A 17,570-nucleotide genomic window follows, 5' to 3' on the forward strand; every position below is an offset into this window, starting at 1 on the left:
CGATATCCGATGCGCGCTTTGAGAATCATTCGCCCAGCTCGGCGGGCCCGGTAGTGCATAAAGCTTTCAATACCGGTGGAAGGTCAGCACGGGAATGTGCAAATGCCACACCCCGATATGTCGAATGCTCGATTCCTTCCAGAACCGAGAGAAGGATTGCACCCCACTTGAATAATCAAGGTGGGGGACGTCAACATACTGAGATGGTGACGAAAGGAGGGCCTCGGCGTGGACATAGACGGAAACGACGGGATTCACTGCCTTTCTACGCGCACGGCTTTCGGCACCTCGCATTCTACTATTTTACAGCTTTTCATTCTCATTCCAACGGCAACATGGGGGTGATGACACGTGCACATTATGGCCAGAGGGTTGAGATGCAGGTGGAAAATGTGTACGCCAAATGGTGAGATGACGGCGAACAGACTAAGTAGTGCAGATTCTGTCTGGGGTAATGGACGGCCGGAGTTTGAGCGCCGGAAAAGCAGCGGATTGATCAGGATGAACATGACGGCAAATTCCCGTTCAGTGGTGTGCCAATGTCGCAAAGGCGCTGGGGACGGAGGGGAGTAGAGGGTGACGATTGGTGTACGAATGTCAGTGATTCTGTTTAGAAGAGGAGGCAGACCATGGAAATGAAGTAAGCGAAGAATTCACCTTTGCATCTTCTTGCGACATGCCCTCCAGGGCATGATCCTCGTTCCACGCCTTGAATGGGTCGCAACACATGGCGAGCACTTGACCTAGGAAGTCTGTGAATATTTGTGCACAGGTCAGGTGTGAAACTGCTACGCAACGCCGAAAAATATCACAGCACTCTGGCTCACTCGTGTCATTGTCGCGCGCCAAGCGTTGCACGACTTCGTCCGTGACCCAATTGCGTAAGACGAAGCATGGATTCACCTATTCGACCAGGCGTGTGATCGATCTAAGATCAGTAATTCAGGCTTGTGCTGAAGCTGCAATCAGCTCACATTGCGCATGTTGGCTTGAATGACAGGAGCCTGACCTTCTTCCGCCCTCAACCTCTCCACGTATAGCTTGAGCCACTGAACCGCAGCATCCTCCTTCGCTTCTTGTTGCCACGTGGGCAGGCGTTTGTGATCAAAGAGCTTTCCTTCTTTGACAAACTCTTTCCAGTCTTCCTCGCCGCTGCCATTTAAGAGAGCGATAGCCGGGAATGAGCACAGATTTCTGAGGGTACCGCTGAAATCGAGATCCTCCAGCAGATGAAGCAGCGGGTCGATCAGCTGGACCTTGTCCTCGTCGCCTGGCAAAGCCTTGCTAATCCCAAGGCGCTTCAGCCAACCGGCCTTCCACGCGCTCGTCAAAGTACCGGTATAGACCCCCTCCACTTCTTCGTACGTCCGGGCACCCTCTTGCGACCACTTCACCAGCTGTGCCGACTCGGCGCGGAGAAGCTCGAACGGGAACGGGGCGCGCCCGTGTTCCTTCTCAAAACCAATGATGGGTGAGAGGGAGTGCGTCAGGTGGTTGAGCGCGTAGGCGCCCATAGAGGGCTGCTTCGTGTACGTGTAGCGCCCTTCGCTGTCCGAGTGATTGCAGATCTGATTCGGGTCAAAGATGTCCATGAACGCAAAAGGGCCGTAGTCGATAGTGAGTCCGAGTAAGCTGATGTTGTCTGTGTTCATAACTGTAAGAGCAGGAGGCAAGTGAGTCCACACGTTGGAACGGAAACGAGGAAGCAGATGCGAATGCACTCACCACCATGCATGAAGCCGTACACCTGCCATCTAGCGATCGTTTCGGCATTACGTCGGCCGACCTCCTTGGCGAGACGCAGCGCCCATGGTTTTCTTTCCGTCTGCACACCCTCATCGATGTCTGCATCTCGCGCCTTCCCCACCCCTTCGAGCCCGAGAATCTCCCTAGAGAAATACTCGCCGAGAATGCGGACGCTCTCCCAATCGCTCCGGCTAGCGTGGATCTGGAAGCTGCCGATGCGCAGCCAGCTCGGTGCGAGGCGCGTCGTGACAGCCGCGACGCTCGCCCGCTCTCGCAAGACCGTGACATCGTGGAGTGCAAGCACGGCGAGAGCGCGGGAAGTAGGGATGCGCAGACCTGCCATCGCTTCCGAGCAGAGGTATTCGCGAACGGAAGACGCGAGCGTCGCGAGTCCGTCACCGAACCGCGAGTACGGCGTGCGACCGCCGCCTTTCAGTTGAATCTCGGTGCGAGGCCTCATGGACAGTACGCCGCCACCATAGCCGTTTGCTACTCCGCCTCCACCGGCTGTTTGCGACGGAAAATCTATCTCTGAGAGCGTAATTGCACGACCGTCACCTAGCTGCCCTGCCCAACTGCCAAATTGATGACCAGCATAGCAGTTGGCCCAAGGACCATAGCCAGCAAAGGCCCCTTCCTCTGTAACTCGCTTCGAGAGTGTCTGAAGGCGGGCACGCAGCTTGTCCTCTTCAGACAGCTCCTTTTCTCCCCCCGCACTTGGCGCTCCTTCCTTCTGCTTCTCAGACGCGTCGCCACCGTGGATTGTTGTAACCGCACACCCAGCAGCTTCCTCTGTCTCTTGCGCGTTCTCTTTAGCTGTCTCGCGTCTGTACACCTCCACCGCCGCACCCGCGTTCTCGTCGATGTGCTCTTTTGACGGAAAACGCGCGCCGATCAAACGACCAGAGAGGACTTCGCTCAGCTGCACGCGTGCTTGCACGGCTGCCGTGCAAGCACCAGGTGCTACTTGCTGTGCTGCGGGGCCCGAAGTGTATGTGTCGGGCCCAGAGTCTCTTCCCGAATTCGCAGCGATGAAGGACAGTGTGTCGCCAATATCGAGTTGAGGGAGACAGTCCTGCAGTGACGCAGACGAGACACCGAGAAGTCTTGCAGAGGGAAAGGTAAGCTCGGCACGGGCTGGTGCAAGGTACCCTTGTAGTGTTGTTGACACTGACTTTGATTCGGCGGCGAGAGATGCAGGGTCGACCTCATACTTTCGCATGAATCTTTCTATGACTTGCATGCGCTTCTCCGCGGCGCGTGCTGACTTGCGCTTGTGGCGCTGCTCTTCAGACAACGAAGCATAGTTCTCTGCAGTGTCCTCCTCGTGCGAATCAGTAGCATCGGGGTTGGGGAAATCGTACGGGAAATTCAATACGAGAGGACTGACGTAGCTGAAATGTGCACCGCTCCCGACACGCCTGCTGCGTCTAACCTGCGTAGGCAGCGAGTCAGGTGTGGCCAGCAAGCTATCTGGACGGGGGGTGTAGGTGTCGGGAAGCAGATTGCAAGTCAAGCGAGATGCCGGCGGCACGAGCGGCAGGGAGAGGATGGGGACTTTTGCGGTGGACGATGGTGCTAAAGCTGCTGCCATCGTGCTTTGGCTCGGGGTGGACGGGCGGCGTGCTTGCCGTCCTACCGCAGCGAGACGAGTTTGCGCGGAGCTCCTCGCGAACATGCAGCAAGGCTCTGAGCAACTACAGCGTAAGCGGCGCCCTGACCTAGCTTTGCCGTATTCTCTGCAAAAGCGGACGATGATTCGATGCACTTGGTCCTACATCCCCTTGCCGGTGCGCATTGCAAAGACGGCTGACTGACCATGAGAGACCTTGAGAGATGCGGTTGTGCTCGCCACCTTGGCATGCTGTGCTCCCCCCCCCAACCCTGGCACTTCAGCAGCAGTCACTTTTATTATTCCATTGATGTCATCATCTGATCGTCTTTCTCTTCCAAACTCCGCAAGCATTTGGGTTCAATCCGCCATAGCCAATGTGCCTCACTCTCGGCTAAAGGAGGAGAGTCACAGGACAAGCGCAAGGCAATGCACACACGCATGGCTGACGGCACATTGTTCGTACTATCCCATGTGCCTGCATCGGTGCAGGCATCTGTCTGGCCTCCTTCATGGACTCGTGCAACAACTTCAAAGTCAATGCCGGGGTAAAGCAAGCATTTGGTACTAGGTAGGTGAGTGCACATCCACTGGCGACATCGACGAATCAACCTGATGTGTGCTGTGTACGATCGACGAGCTGGCTCCGAAGGCTTACGGATTGCGTTCGGTCAAAGAGGGATCGCAAGATTCAGGTTCACATTTCACACCCCGTGCAGGACCTCGCAGATTGGCCCAGCGTGGGTCAGAGCATCGAAGCTAAACGATCAACCTTTATCTCCACCACATCATTTCTTACGCTTCTTCACCGTTACCTCCCTAGGATAGTCCTCCTCATGCTTGGATTGGTGCTGTATGTGGATAGTCTTGTCAAAGGTGTACATGCTGCACGGCCGGGCTGGCCGCTGACCGCTGATCAGCCCTTGTGCCACTGATGGATGACCGAAGGGTCCACTTTGCAGTACAGAGAGTCCTTCATGAATCAACCTTACTGCTCGAGTCCCTTTTAGGCCCCATCAGGATCCACAGGACATGCAAGATCTGTTTCCACGCCCCCAGCGGCCAGATCCCCGACCATTGATATGCAACGGGTTTCTTCGTTACATCAGCAAATTCGTTCCATCTCAACTGTCAAACGCGGGCTAGGATCGCCTTCTGAGAAGCCAGGTTGGTCAGTTCCGTTCCGGTCGCTCCAAATCCGGCGGTTCTAGCGAAATGACATATACGGCATCAACGAGAGTTGGCTCGAACGCTCATTGCTTTCGTTCTCCTCAAGTTGTCGCGTTTCGTAGCGTTTCGGCCAAATTGAAGCTGTCTTGGAACCAAATCAAGTGTTTCCCAGAAGCATCCGTGGTATTACAGGATTGCACCGTGCTATTCGGTTGCTAGGGGTGTTGTATGCGCCGGCGCTGCCGGCATCCTTCAGCTCCACCTTCGAATGCTACAGGAAAAGCGCCCACTCGGGCTCCTGCAGAGGGAAGGAAAGGCTGATCACTTTTACCGGAGCCCACGGACCGCTTGGTGAAAAATCTGACGATGCTGCCTTATGGTCAATTATGGAGCCTTCGGCGATTAACCTGTAACTCGTCAGTATGCTCTCAATCTTCAGTACTTAAAAGTTGCCTTTAATCCTTGCGCCCCAAGCTTTCCTTGGAAGTACTTCTGGTACTTGCAGAGCGTCAAGTCCTAACGCTTATGCTACCAGATGCTCCTTCATTTCTGGCCATCTCCTTAAGGCTCCCCACCGAAACGTACCTTTTCAACTGTTGAGCGGGCAGCGAGCCAAGCATGGCGGTGGCGACTGGTACAAAACGAAAGCCTTCCCGGTCGGCAGTGCGACCCTTTTGCAAGACTCAGCGCTGAGCAACGAATCCATGCGAATCGTCTTTGCTTCCAGTGGAGTCTGGGACCTCTTCATCGATGCGGCGCAGACCTTCTTCAATCTGCGGGCTTGGAAGCGCAAGGAGCAGTGTCGGATCGTCATAGCGCGGTTTCTGCAAGTGCACCACTAGTCTTTGTAACACGAAAGCTCGACTCGAGATGCTCATCCAACGCGCCTGCTCTACACTGTCCCTCAGCATCTATCCCTGGCTTGATATTCGACACGCAATACCCGCGTCTCTCGACGAATTATCACTGCACGGTCGTCGCCAGCATCATGAATATTCCCCAAGGTGGCACTTTCCTTGGCATATACCTTTGCGTCATCCCGACGATCGCGAGTCTCACTAAATCAAGGCCACTGCCCTACGTCATAACCACTCTGTGCTTGGGCGTGATCGCCGGTCAAATCACGCTCACCGTGCTTGGGGAGTTGAAGATGTTGCAATGAGCCACGTCGATCCAAGCAACTGATGCCCGGAACCCGTTTTTGAAATGGTGACGTTTGCAGCCAACAAAAACGACTTTGTGTGGCTTCTGAACGGCTGGCCGCCGTGGCACTCTACGGTATGGGGTCTTAATATCATTATCCTCCCAGTTTGCTTGGTGCCACTAGTCAACAGAAGAGCCCATATGAATGGCTCAAACTATGCCCTCTGCAGGCAAACCCTATTCATCGGCATCAGTGCATTGATCGCCATCTACATATCGGCAATTTGCTGGGAATAGCTCACCGTGGACAATTCTGGTCGACTACCTCCGCTCTCGCTGCCACTCGACCTGGGTAGCCTGATTGCATACCGTATCACTGTCTTCGCCGAGCGGTTGCCTGTTGAGACCGCGCCACCATCATTGAGCACCTCGGCTCAGCTCCACACGTCGCCTTCTGCTTCCCCCTGGCATTGCTGTCACAGCATGACGGAAGAGCTCATGCCGCTCGAGGCTCCCAGTCCGCCGCACTCGCCATCAGGCGTGTTTCAACCAGTCTCCCCCAATCTGGAAGCCACACGTATCTCCATGCAGAGCACTGTGCGTCGCAACCCCTTTACCAGAGTATTTGGAGCACACAACACGAAACTCGATTGCAGCTGTAACCGCTCCGACTGTGTCGGCAGGTTTCCAGGTCTGTGCGCCCGAAAGCGCAATTGCGTTTTCGACGGACGCGCCAAGTGCTACTGCGACGTCTGTACGGGCCTGACCCACGCCATTACTCCTGCATGGAAACGCTCTCGACACATCAACGAATGCTTCCAGTCCAAAGGCACCCGCTCATCCTCTCGGAGGCACGTCACTCAGCGCTAGCGTTCACAGACTCTCATCTGTCTCGGCCTGGCGGCAATTACAAAGTCTCCTGAGGCAGTGAATACCCGCCTCGTAAGAGCAGTAGCTCGTTTAGGCCGTTCGACCTGCGTAACAGTTTATGCTCACTGCCATCCAGTCGTACCGCGAGTCCAGTGTTCCAGATTTCGACTCCGAGGAATTGTCGCCGCAGGACAGCATGTCGCGGCTTGGCCTTGCGCACCTGCAAAACATCCCTCATGCGCACTGTGCGGGCGCCTCGACACAAGATATCATTTTAAACGGAGGAGACAGGACGTCGCAAGATACGCGGTTCCGCGATAGCGCCGCCATAGTATCGAGAGCTTTCGTGTGCGAATATACTCTTTCATGCTCACTCCCCACCTCGGCCCTCGGCAGGGAGGAGGTAGCAACAGCAGGGGCATGCGCTCCAACGTAACCGCGGCGCGTTCATCTTCCGACATCTACGGGCGCCTGGTGAGACTGTCCGATGTCCGCTTTACCGCGGACAGAGAAACAGGACGTACAGTGCAGCGGCAGCGCTCTGTACCTTTGCTGATGGCCATCACGGTCAAGTCGCAGCGGCAGCAACTGCCGGCACGACCTCAGCTGTCCGAATGTACAGTGCGCAGGCTCTTCAACAAGCTCGTAGGCACATGTGTGACCCCAAAAGTAAAGGCAAAGTTGGATACGGACACAGCATCGGTGTAAAGCGCGAGGTCGGGGCGTGATATCGTGATCGACTTTCGTGAGAGGTGCACGGACGAAGCTGAGACGCCTGCTGCAATAATGCACAAGCAGAGGGCAAGGGCGTCGCATTAGCAGAGTTTCCGGGGCGTTTGACTGGATCTGAAGAATGGCTCCTTCGAATAGGAATGCGAGAAGGCGAACAAGGCGACGCCGCAACTGGAACCAAGTCTTCTATTGGGTTGCTATATAGGAAGTAACGGTGTCAGTTCGCTGTTCGTATCCATCATGCTGCCTTCGTGTGCAGAATACCCTTTCATGTTGAAAATTCAAAACACCCTCTCTTTCTAGATGCTTTGCACATTACACGTGAGACAACGGTGGATAATAAACGGTATCTCGTCTCGCCTCGTCTTGTCATGCAATCAGACTTTCGAAGTTCTGTATGCTGCATGCTGCATAAGGTTGTAAAGAGGGGACGCGAGCGCTTGTTGGAACAAGAGCATGGTAGCTCGATTGGGCCGCATCGCATCATCGCGAGGATGAAGAGCGAGTGAGGACGACAGCCGCAACGACGGCGACGCCGAGGAAGCTGATGGCGGCGGGCATGGCCATGTCCCTCGGCAAAACGCCGAACAGGAGGTCTTCCCCTTCTTTCCGTCCTGCTGCGCTCTTCCTGCTGCCTGTGGCGGCGACGCCTATGGCTCTGGGCTTGTTTGGCGAGCCACCGTCGACGTCCGCCTGGTCCTCGCGCTCCTCTTCCTCCTCGACGCTCTGCAGCTGCGCATCGACGGCGTCGCGCTGCCTGCGCTTGCCATGCGCACTCGACGCAGCGGGGACGGTGGCGCTCGGTGCGGCGTAGTGCGCAAGCGCCTCCTCCCACGTCCGGCCGCCCTGTACAAGTAGAACCACGCGGTCGCGTCCCTGCTTGCGTGCGACGTTGACGGCATCCTGCACGTCGCCGTCAGCGGTGATGAGCACAACGTCGTTCTCGTCATCTTCGTACGCGAGTGTAAAGTCATCCGGGTCAGGCTGCGCGTACGCTGCTTTGCCATTCACGCCGCTGCCGCTCTCGCCTTCTGCATCGGGCGGTGAAGGACGAGGGGGCGTGGCGAAAAAGTCGTCGGCGCCGAGCTTGATGCCGACGATCTCGCGGATGGTGTCGTAGGTGTCGTACCGCGCCTGGAAGCGGTGCGTCTTGCGGCCAGGCGTAGTGAACTTGAAGAGATATGTGCCGTCATCGACGGCACCGACACCACCGGGTCCAGCGCTGCTGATGCCGAAGCCGAGCGCGGACGCAGCGTCCTCGTGCATGGCGGCGCCAACGGCGGAGGCGCTGTCGTTCGGGTGGAGGTCGCTGCTGATGTCCGCACCGCCGGCATGCCGGCCAGGCGTGGAGGGGATCTCGTTGAGGTACTCGGACGGGCGCTGGCTGCCGCTGAGCGCGCTCTCGGTGTCGTCCCCGCCACCGGCGCCGCCTGCTGCACTGCCGCTGCCGGTGCTGCCGGTCTGGCCGAACGAGTTCCAGAAACGGTTCCACATTGGCCCGCCGGCCCCGCCACTGCCGCCCTGCTCCGATTCCTCGGCCATGCTGTTGATCTGCTCCAGCGTCTTGTACGTTAGCTTGAGCACGTCGACGACGGCGACGAGGCGCGTGTCGGTGTCAACGACGGGCAGATTGAGGTAGCGTCCGTCTGCAAAGCAAAGCCAGGTGGGTGGTCAGCAGGCGTTGAACAGGGGTATTGGATTGCGCTGCGCTGAGTTATGCTACACTCACCATGCATCTTGCGGAGAGCTTCCTGGATGCTCATGGTGGGAGGTGCCGTGTCCGGATGAGGAGTCATCACGCGGACGACGCTGCAGGACTTTGGGTCGAGTCCAGCAGCGATTACTCTGAGCACGACGTCCTTGCTGGTGAAGATGCCGGCGATTTTTCCCTGCACGACGCCGCCGTTGGCAGAGGCGGGCGCGGAGGACTCCATGACGCACACTGCGGTGGTATGGTGGTCCTTCATCAACTTTGCGGCCTCGCGGACGGTGGTGCGCACGCTGACTGTGCATGGCAGGGTCCTGCTGTCGAGGATGCTGCTGAGGTCGGGGATGGACATCTTGTCGCGCAGGGCCTCGATGTACTGCAGCATCGCCTGCTGTGGGCCGACGGCGCCGGTGCCCCACTCACTCTGTACGCCCTCGAGGGCATTGTAAAGCTTCTGCGACGATCCATGCGCGCGCTCGAGCTTCTCGAGCGCCTCATAGAAGACCTTGGCAATATCCAGCAGGCCGATGACGTCGCCGTCCTCGTTGCACACGGGAAGATGCCGGAAGCCGCGTGTGACCATCGTGTTCAACGCCTCGGTCGCGGACGTCGTGTCGCGCGTGACCATTGGCGAGCGCGTCATGATCTCGCTGACAGGCGTCGTGCGTGCGTCGAGGCCGCCAGCGACGACCTGCGTGGGCCGAGGCGGTGTACACATGCAGTCAGCGAATGGTGCCGCCCCCAAAGGGCGTCTGGGCGAGGTGCTGCGCGCTCACCCTGAAAGCAAGGTCCTTGGCGGTAAAGATACCCGCAAGATGCTCGTCCTCGTCAACGACAAGCACGCAGTCGGTGCGTTTGGCTGCACAGAGCTGACTGGCATCCGCGACACTGATCGTCTGCGGCACGGTCAACGCTGGCAGAGGCCGGAGCGCCGAGACGGTCCCCGGCGTCGCGGCTGGCCCGCGCGAGGCGTGCTGCTGCTTGCGGCGCCGCGATGAGGCGGTCGGCGTCGAGGGCGCCTTGCCGCTCTTGCGCTGCAGCTCCAGCTCTACTTTTTTGCGGATGGCCTGGGGAAGGGAGAGAGGAGGAGAAGGGAAGTTGAGGGTCGCTGCACCTGTCGCTGTACCGAGGCGTACATGCACCTGTCAGCGGCATACACGTACCTCATCACGCTTGTTCTGCCTCTTGCGTGTGTCGGTGGCATCGCTGTTCATGCTCAGGTTGGACTGGGCCGAGGTAGTGAGGGGCGAGCCCCGGTAGCCGGACGACATGGGGAAGACGGGGGTGGTGGTGTGGGGGAGAGGGCTTTTCTAGAGCCACTCGATTGACGCCGCTCGTCCGCTGAGAAGCAGCTCGCTGCAATGAGCAATGTACGGAGCGTCGGCGTGAGAACCGGATGACTGGCTAGCTGGCTGTATGTGTCTGTATCGATGCTCCGTCTCCCCTGCTGTAGCGACCTTGTCTTGTGCTGAGCACAAATGTCGATGCCAACAAGTGCGTGCTATAGTGATGCATCCCCCATTCCTATGGCCCTATTCTGTTGAAAGGACTTTTGGTGGCAGCAGCGCGCCGCTGATGAACATCTCGTTATGACGGACGGTGCGGCACTGCGCCTGTCCATGTCCGTTGTCTGCGAGTCTGCGTGGTGCCGTCTTCAGTGCGTGTGCTCACTCACTCAACCGTGTCCGCTCGCTCTCTTCTCTTCTCGCCCAGGCGTTATTCTTGCTACTTCCATTACGAGAGGTGAGAAGACGCGGCTCGAGAGATAATCACGTGACCTGTATTCGACGCGTCGTACACTGACACCGCACAACACACGCTCGCGTCTCCTCACCTTTGCCTCTCTTTTGCCAAAGAACACCATCAACTGCGTATCGCACAAGTAGTACATGCATGCATGTATGCACCTCGGCCTCGGCCTCCCCATCCCCTGCCCTGCACTGCGTAGTTCTGCCCTGCTCTGATCAGTGCATAACCTTGCACTCGCCTCGTCAAACAGCACCTCTGGCCAGTGCTGGCGACGCGAACCCAGTGATCGCACCACCTGTGGTCCGGGCCACGACCGCCACGTCAGCCTCCACTGCCAGCAGAGATGGCTGCACCAACACGCAGCGGGCGCGCAAGCATGCTGCCCACGCGCGTCCCACTGCAGAACAACTTTGGCGCCTCACAGCAATCACAAGGGGCAGTAGATGAGCACGGAGAATCAGGTGTGCACTCACAGGATCACAGGAGCTCTGCGAGAAGAGACGTTAGTATGGGCGTCAGCCAGCTGCATGGTCGCGAGAGCGTACGAAGACAGAGCGTGGCTGTTCCGAGCACACCTGCCACGTGAGTCCCATCATTTGCGCTTTCTTTGATTTTTAAGCACTTTCGAACTGATGACCGGTCACAGGGGACGGAGGTCCATCTCCAGCCGCACATCCCTCGCGCCAACCTCGCTCGCCGGCCGAGAGTCGCTCATGCTAAGCGGCAGCGGACTGGGTGGCGCACCCACGCAGCAGTCGCGCGAGACGCGTCCCGTGCGCAACAAGGCGTTTCAAGAGTCCATGTACTCTGTGCTGATTTCTGCGCTCGGCGAGAACAACATGGCTGGTGGGCAGCAGATCAAGAAGGCCGTGCGCGAGCCGACGCAGCTCGCGTTCGTTGACATGTTCCAGACCGTCTGGAAGCGGTACATCGACCCCGACCACAACTTTGAGAGCTCCAAGGACTCGGCTAGCGGCGGCATGAGCGCCGGACACGGGACCGTCATGAGCAAGGCGGTCGATGAGGTGTTGACGCTGCTTAAAGAGATCAACTACCCCGGCATGGAGGACATGACGAAGAGCAGGCTCAGCGCTGCCGGAAGTACAGGCAACTGGCCCTTTTGTCTTGCCATGCTCGGATGGCTCGTTCAAATCGGCGTGAGTTTCATGCCGAGCTTGTTTGCTTTCGGTACTCACAGGAACTGAAAGCATTGTTATCTTACGCGACCCGTCAGGACAAGCTCAACGACGAGGCATTCCCGATCGGCCCCAAAAACCGCGCAGCGGACCTGATGAATCCAGACCTCGAAATGGACCAGGATAACATGGACGTGGACAATATGCAGTTCTTCTACCCCTTCCTCTACAAGACCTACGAAAAGTTCTGGAACAACCAGGACGAGTACCCGGAGGAGCGCGAGGAGCTGGAGCGCATCTTTGACGCGCGCGACCACCGCGTGTTGCAGGAGCTCGACAGCATGCGCGCGCGCGAGCGGGACGTCGCCGAGGAGCTTATGGGCTTGCAGCAGCGGCCTTCGCCTTTGCAGGCGGCCAAGCAGAGGGACACCCTGCTTGTGAGTGATATCAAAAAGTTCCAGGACTATAATGAGAACTATATCCGCCGCAAGACCGAGAAGGTCGACAAAGAGATCAAGCGCTTCTTGTCGACAAAGTCTGATTCCGGTGAGTTGCCAACGTGCATGCCCATGCCGTGCAATGTGACTACTACTTACGAGTTGTGGGTGGGGGACGTGCATTCGCGCCTGCAGAGGCAAAAGTCGAGGCGCTCAAGAAGGAGCGAGATCATCTGCAGAAGGAAGTTGACGAGCAGCCGATGACGTCCGAAGAGTACGACCGGCTGGAGAACCACTACCGAACGCTGCAGGAGCAGCTGAACCTCCTCGAGAACAAGAAGGCGCAGGTGGAAGCAGAGCGCGGCAACGTCGAGCTGGAAGCGTATCGGCACCAGAACGCGATGGAGGAGGAGTTCAAGATGTTCAACGCGCTCGGGCGGGATATTGACCTACTGCCGTTCAAGCTCCCCGCGACGTCGTCTGCAGCGACCAAGGACGGGCTGAGCGTTGCAGACGAGCTCGTCTTCGAGCGCGGCGAGCTGTACCCGGACGTGGATATCAAGACGTACCTGCGCCCGCTTGTCGCACGCATGCTGAAGGACGGCAGCGAGAAGCGGAAGGGCGTTGCGGAGCAGAAGCTGCAGCTTGGCCAAAAATACGATGTCCTCCTCGACGATGTGCAGCGCGCGCGCGAGACACTAAGCCAGCTGCACAAGCGGTACGAAATGACGCGCGCTGATATCGATAAGATCAACCAGGTGCGTGGCTGCGGCTCGGCATCAGCTTGACCGGACGGGTGGTCGCTGACGCGTTAGGTGTGACTATGACTCTTCCCCCGCCAGACCTCGAAAGAGGAAGGCGACTTCGCAGACTCGATGGAGCAGGATCACCAGCGCTTGATCCATGAAACAGAGGCAGCTGGCCACTCAGCGATCAGCGAGCAGACAGCGCGAGAGGCGCGATTGCGGGTCCAGTGAGTTGCAAAAGTGGCTTGCTCTTCCCCCGTGCGCCTGCCTTTGGGGGCACTCGGATGCATTGATCTGACCGTGCTACACTTTCGTGCCCTCTTCAACGTCGCCATAACCAGACACGAGCAAGCGATCGCAGCGTATAACAAGCACGTAACAGCCATGAACGAGGAGGTGACGGATGCCATGCACCGCCTGCTCAACCTCAAAGATAACGTCGCCAGCGCGCTCGAGAAGCTCAAAGGTGCCACCAAGGTCAATGGACACAGCGAGACGGCGTGATCCCCTACTTCTTTCCTCCCCCTTGCCGTGTCTCGCCTCATTTCGGTGCTTTACTACCCGCGACGGGCGTGCGCCTCTTGCGCACACGCACGCACGCTTGCACGTTCCATCCATCCATCTATCTCGATCACCTCATTCTTGCCGCCGCTCTCTACATTCTCGGATGCCTCACGCAGTCCGGCAACTGCGTGCGTTCGAAATGCTTCTAGTTTGTACTAGTTTGTACTTGTATCTAGTAACGACGCCGTTCGCTATATGATTATGATATCTTTCATATGTGGATTAGCCACCACGGCGACCGATGCATAGTTGCAGCGTGGGTACCTGTAAGCCTGGCGTATCTTTTCACGCTGAATCTGGCCAAAGTTGTTGAAATTGGTGGGGTCGTGCAAGTTGGTGAAAAAGTTTCATCTCGCTAGTATACAAGTGTGGTGAGGGGGAACGGTATGACAGACTCATCCATCGCAACCCCTCGGCCCCAAGATGCAGACCAACCAAGACTTTTGGCGAGAGACGGGTATGGCAGAGCGCGAACCACACGCCCGCTCCCTTCTTTCTCATAGAATGCTGTCCCTTTTCTCGCGCGCTGGTGCTGTGGCACCGTGCGCGAGTCATGACATGTGTGTGCACGAATGCAGGCAAGCGGTCGAACTGGCGACCTCCTTCTGATAACCAGAGATGCACCGCCGCATTTTTAGAAAGTCGTGTAGTGGCAAATTGAAACAAGGAGATGATGATGATGAGGGCATGCATGCTGGCATCATGAGACTGCTGACCGGCTGATGACAGAGGGAGGGAAGAATTATTGAGGGGCCAGGTGCCATGTCCAAGGTTGAAATGCGATGCGTGTGCGAATCGAAATGCGAGGAATGGGATGGCACCTTAACGTCCTTCCAGGCAACGCTTAGTTCTTCCTTCGGAAAGAGCAGCCTACAAAAGGAACGTTGCATGCGATCAGCAGCCGTAGAAGAATGTAGATACGGTGGAAAGGGCAACACCGCAATGCACTTACCCTCGGTCAACCGCGCCTTACCACCGGTAGGTTGGCTCAAGACTTGAGCGCAGCTGCCGCAGAGAACGACAGTCTGAGCATGCGAGAAGACAGTGGTAATTGCAAAGCAACCGGGGCACTTGACATCCATGAAGAACGAGTTGGGGTTCTGCACCAGCCGCTTGAGCTTGTGCTGACGAGCTTGCTGCTCAGCTGAGGGGTTGAGGAGATCGACTGCGAGCGTCTGTGGCGATAGGAAAGAAGAGTATGTGAGCATGACTATTCGTCTGTTACTCTGAAATGCATGCAGTCGAGCTGGCACGTGCGTGTTCCCCATATATGCATCCACCTGTCTGCGCTGATCTGAGCCTCCCAGCTCCTGGCCTGGTTGGGTTGCCAGAAGGCTGCTTGGCAATCCAGCTTTCCAATGAAGTTTTCGTCCATCGTAGCCTCCAGCGTTCGATCTGCTTTCCCACTGCCCTATATTCACGCCAACACGCTCTCGTCATTGCCTTCAGCCTTTGCCCATCATTCATTGTCTCCTTCTTCGGTGTCCCCTCGCACGCCAAATAGCCGCCGTAGAGCCGATTCGTTACTGTTCTTCCCGCAGACCCAGCTCCGACGCCTCCGCCAAGCCTCCAGGATCGGAGGAGGAACTTACCATCTTGCTTGTGTTGTATGCAACCTGTTGACAGCGGGTGATGCCTGGGTGATGGGTAAGAATAGAATTGGTAAGATGGTTTCAAAAGAGGGAAAGATGTTGGTGTGCTGGTGTCTGCGCCTTACCAGCTGGCGTGGCCGATGGTCCGCTGTCTGCGTGGGTATAGTCTCTCTGCGCTCTCGCCTGACGAGACACACGCTGATCTTTGTCAGGCGTACACGCAACGGACGCCAGTTGCAACACTGCTCTGATGCCCTCTTTCTGCTGCTGGGCGGAACTGGTCACCAGCTTTGAATATGGCTCAGACTGCGGCAATTCTTCAGCCCGCGCCCGCATGACACTGTTGCAGTGCACTAATTGCATACGGGCTCGCATTGCGCGCGTTCACTGCGTTGACAGGTCTGGCTGGCACACCCACCCGCGCACCTGCAGCAGCTCGCCCCCGTCTGCTGGACGATGCTGCCAAACTCATCCTTCGTCCCTTTAACTCGTCTCATCATCCTATTCCAGACTGTACCGGCCGTCTTGTCGAGTCAGCAACAGTCAAGGTGAGCATCGTTGCCTACATTGCAGGCAAGCCTACAGCACGTTGATTTCGAGGGGAGGGTGAGCGCCTGGCGGCGAGGGAGGGGTCGAGTCACTGCAGGTGATGGAATACGCTGGCCAACAATGACTTGGATTCGGACGCTCAGTCCAGGGCCTTTTGTGACTTGCATGGGCGCTCAAAGAGCTTGGGAGGAGTAGCTGTACATTGCAGAATGACTCTGATGCTGCTTTTGCGAGAGGAGAGCAGGCCATCTAGGCAGACTGTTACTTGTAGCAGTAATATGCCTGCGACTGGGTATGCAGCTTAGACAGGCTAGCTTCTCTCCGTGTTACAAAAGGGAGCAATTGAGGAGCGCATTTGAATGGGAGGTCTGATGCATCGTGTCCATTTCAGGTAACATATCAAGATGGTTAATCTTCGCTCTCAAAAGAGGCTCGCTGCCTCCGTTCTCGGTGTCGGCAAGCGTAAGGTCTGGCTCGACCCAGCAGAGCAGACCGACATTGGCAATGCCAACTCGCGTGCCAACATTCGCAAGCTCATCAAGGATGGCCAAATCATCAAGAAGCCGGTCGTTGGTCACTCCCGATCGCGCACCCGTGACCTCCACGCTGCCAAGCGGCTTGGAAGGCACACTGGTACCGGTAAGCGCAAGGGTACGAATGAGGCCCGTATGCCAACCAAGGTCCTCTGGATGCGACGTCAGCGTGTTCTTAGGCGGCTGCTTCGGAAGTACAGAGAGTCGGGAAAGATCGACAAGCACCTGTGAGTACTCGCAGCGGCATCAGCTTTCGCGTGCCACAGCCAATCTCATCTAATATTTTATCTACTTTCAGGTACCACGAGCTTTACCTGAAGAGCAAGGGTAACGTCTTTAAGAACAAGCGTGTTCTCATGGAGCACATCCACAAGGCTAAGGCAGAGAAGACCCGTAGCAAGCACCTCGCAGACCAGATGGAGGCACGTCGTCTCCGCAACAAGGCTATGCGCGAGAGGAGGACGCTGCGTCTGGCCGAGAAGCGGGCGGCTGTCAACGCTGTCGAGCTCGAGGCCGAGGAGAAGAAGTAAATGCACACTTGAATTGCGCATGCTTCACTCTTACGTCCAGCGACGTACGGGAAGGGTTTCCGTGTCATCTCAAGCGGACACGCATTCATGGTGGCTGAGAGTTAGGGCTAGAGCACACAAGGACATGTGCATGGCTTCGCGGAGCACGGAAGGACGGCAATTTGCGCATTGCACATGCCCGATCTTCTGCAGCTGCTTGTCATGCACTCACGCTTCGCACTTTCAACGCAAACTTTGGCATGCAACCCTCATCTGCCTCACACCCACATGCATCCAACCCTTCAAAACTCAGTCCCGGTCGAGCAGACCAGGACCTCTTCCCTTGTACTTTTTGGCTCCTTGCACTATATGGCATGCTACACATCAGGCAGCTCACGAGAGCTATTGCAAGGACTCGCACTATCAGTTTGAGGATGGAAGTCGGTCTGGCGATCGAGCAGCGGACCAAGCAGAGTAAACAATTAACAATGATGGGCACAAGGTGTGCTGATAACAGGATTTTACTGCGCCGGGCATTTGTTCTTTGACGAGGGCGGCTGGATGTTCCACAAGGGCTCAGATGTCCTGCTTGCTTGTGCTTTGAGATGCTTAATATTACTGGCGGATGTCAAATGCAAGAGTGACAGGTAATCGTAGTTGAGAGACAGCCGCTGTGAATCTACTCGACAGACGCCGAACACGCGAATGCGCGTGACTGCGCTGGCACCAACGCACACTTCGGTCGCTGCACAATCAACGCGCGCTGCGCTATGC

General features: G+C 57.1%; 6 protein-coding genes across 6 annotated transcripts; 3 read left to right on the forward strand and 3 right to left on the reverse strand.

Moving 5' to 3' along the window:
• Window positions 1-395: 395 nt before the first annotated feature.
• Window positions 396-3,540, reverse strand: K437DRAFT_2309 (UPF0061-domain-containing protein). Its single transcript, XM_013390900.1, has 4 exons — window positions 1,726-3,540; window positions 975-1,654; window positions 658-903; window positions 396-553 (listed from the first exon to the last, which is right to left on the reverse strand). Exons 1-4 carry the CDS (start codon window positions 3,422-3,424, stop codon window positions 497-499), a joined length of 2,682 nt encoding a protein of 893 aa, XP_013246354.1. The 5' UTR covers window positions 3,425-3,540; the 3' UTR covers window positions 396-496.
• Window positions 3,541-6,154: 2,614 nt separating this feature from the next.
• On the forward strand, window positions 6,155-7,249 carry K437DRAFT_265629 (uncharacterized protein; the record flags this gene model as incomplete). Its single annotated transcript, XM_013390974.1, has 3 exons — window positions 6,155-6,268; window positions 6,657-6,872; window positions 6,938-7,249. 3 exons carry the CDS (start codon window positions 6,155-6,157, stop codon window positions 7,247-7,249), a joined length of 642 nt encoding a protein of 213 aa, XP_013246428.1.
• A 290-nt stretch (window positions 7,250-7,539) lies between these two features.
• On the reverse strand, window positions 7,540-10,505 carry K437DRAFT_252935 (CBS-domain-containing protein). The gene is made up of 4 exons (XM_013390975.1): window positions 10,145-10,505; window positions 9,758-10,048; window positions 9,003-9,672; window positions 7,540-8,919 (listed from the first exon to the last, which is right to left on the reverse strand). The coding sequence occupies exons 1-4, from the start codon at window positions 10,250-10,252 to the stop codon at window positions 7,757-7,759; spliced, it is 2,232 nt and encodes a 743-aa protein (XP_013246429.1). The 5' UTR covers window positions 10,253-10,505; the 3' UTR covers window positions 7,540-7,756.
• A 349-nt stretch (window positions 10,506-10,854) lies between these two features.
• K437DRAFT_230395 (uncharacterized protein) lies at window positions 10,855-13,808 on the forward strand. Its single transcript, XM_013390976.1, has 6 exons — window positions 10,855-11,312; window positions 11,377-11,887; window positions 11,965-12,412; window positions 12,499-13,061; window positions 13,146-13,276; window positions 13,391-13,808. Exons 1-6 carry the CDS (start codon window positions 11,074-11,076, stop codon window positions 13,551-13,553), a joined length of 2,055 nt encoding a protein of 684 aa, XP_013246430.1. The 5' UTR covers window positions 10,855-11,073; the 3' UTR covers window positions 13,554-13,808.
• A 226-nt stretch (window positions 13,809-14,034) lies between these two features.
• K437DRAFT_252937 (putative 40S ribosomal protein S27) lies at window positions 14,035-15,252 on the reverse strand. The gene is made up of 3 exons (XM_013390977.1): window positions 15,206-15,252; window positions 14,566-14,788; window positions 14,035-14,483 (listed from the first exon to the last, which is right to left on the reverse strand). The coding sequence occupies exons 1-3, from the start codon at window positions 15,206-15,208 to the stop codon at window positions 14,458-14,460; spliced, it is 252 nt and encodes an 83-aa protein (XP_013246431.1). The 5' UTR covers window positions 15,209-15,252; the 3' UTR covers window positions 14,035-14,457.
• Window positions 15,253-15,729: 477 nt separating this feature from the next.
• On the forward strand, window positions 15,730-17,135 carry K437DRAFT_230399 (putative RPL19B-60S large subunit ribosomal protein L19.e). Its single transcript, XM_013390978.1, has 2 exons — window positions 15,730-16,514; window positions 16,586-17,135. The coding sequence occupies exons 1-2, from the start codon at window positions 16,159-16,161 to the stop codon at window positions 16,815-16,817; spliced, it is 588 nt and encodes a 195-aa protein (XP_013246432.1). The 5' UTR covers window positions 15,730-16,158; the 3' UTR covers window positions 16,818-17,135.
• Window positions 17,136-17,570: the final 435 nt, after the last annotated feature.

This window comes from Tilletiaria anomala (assembly GCF_000711695.1).
Source record: "Tilletiaria anomala UBC 951 chromosome Unknown K437scaffold_1, whole genome shotgun sequence".
NCBI lineage: Eukaryota > Fungi > Basidiomycota > Exobasidiomycetes > Georgefischeriales > Tilletiariaceae > Tilletiaria > Tilletiaria anomala.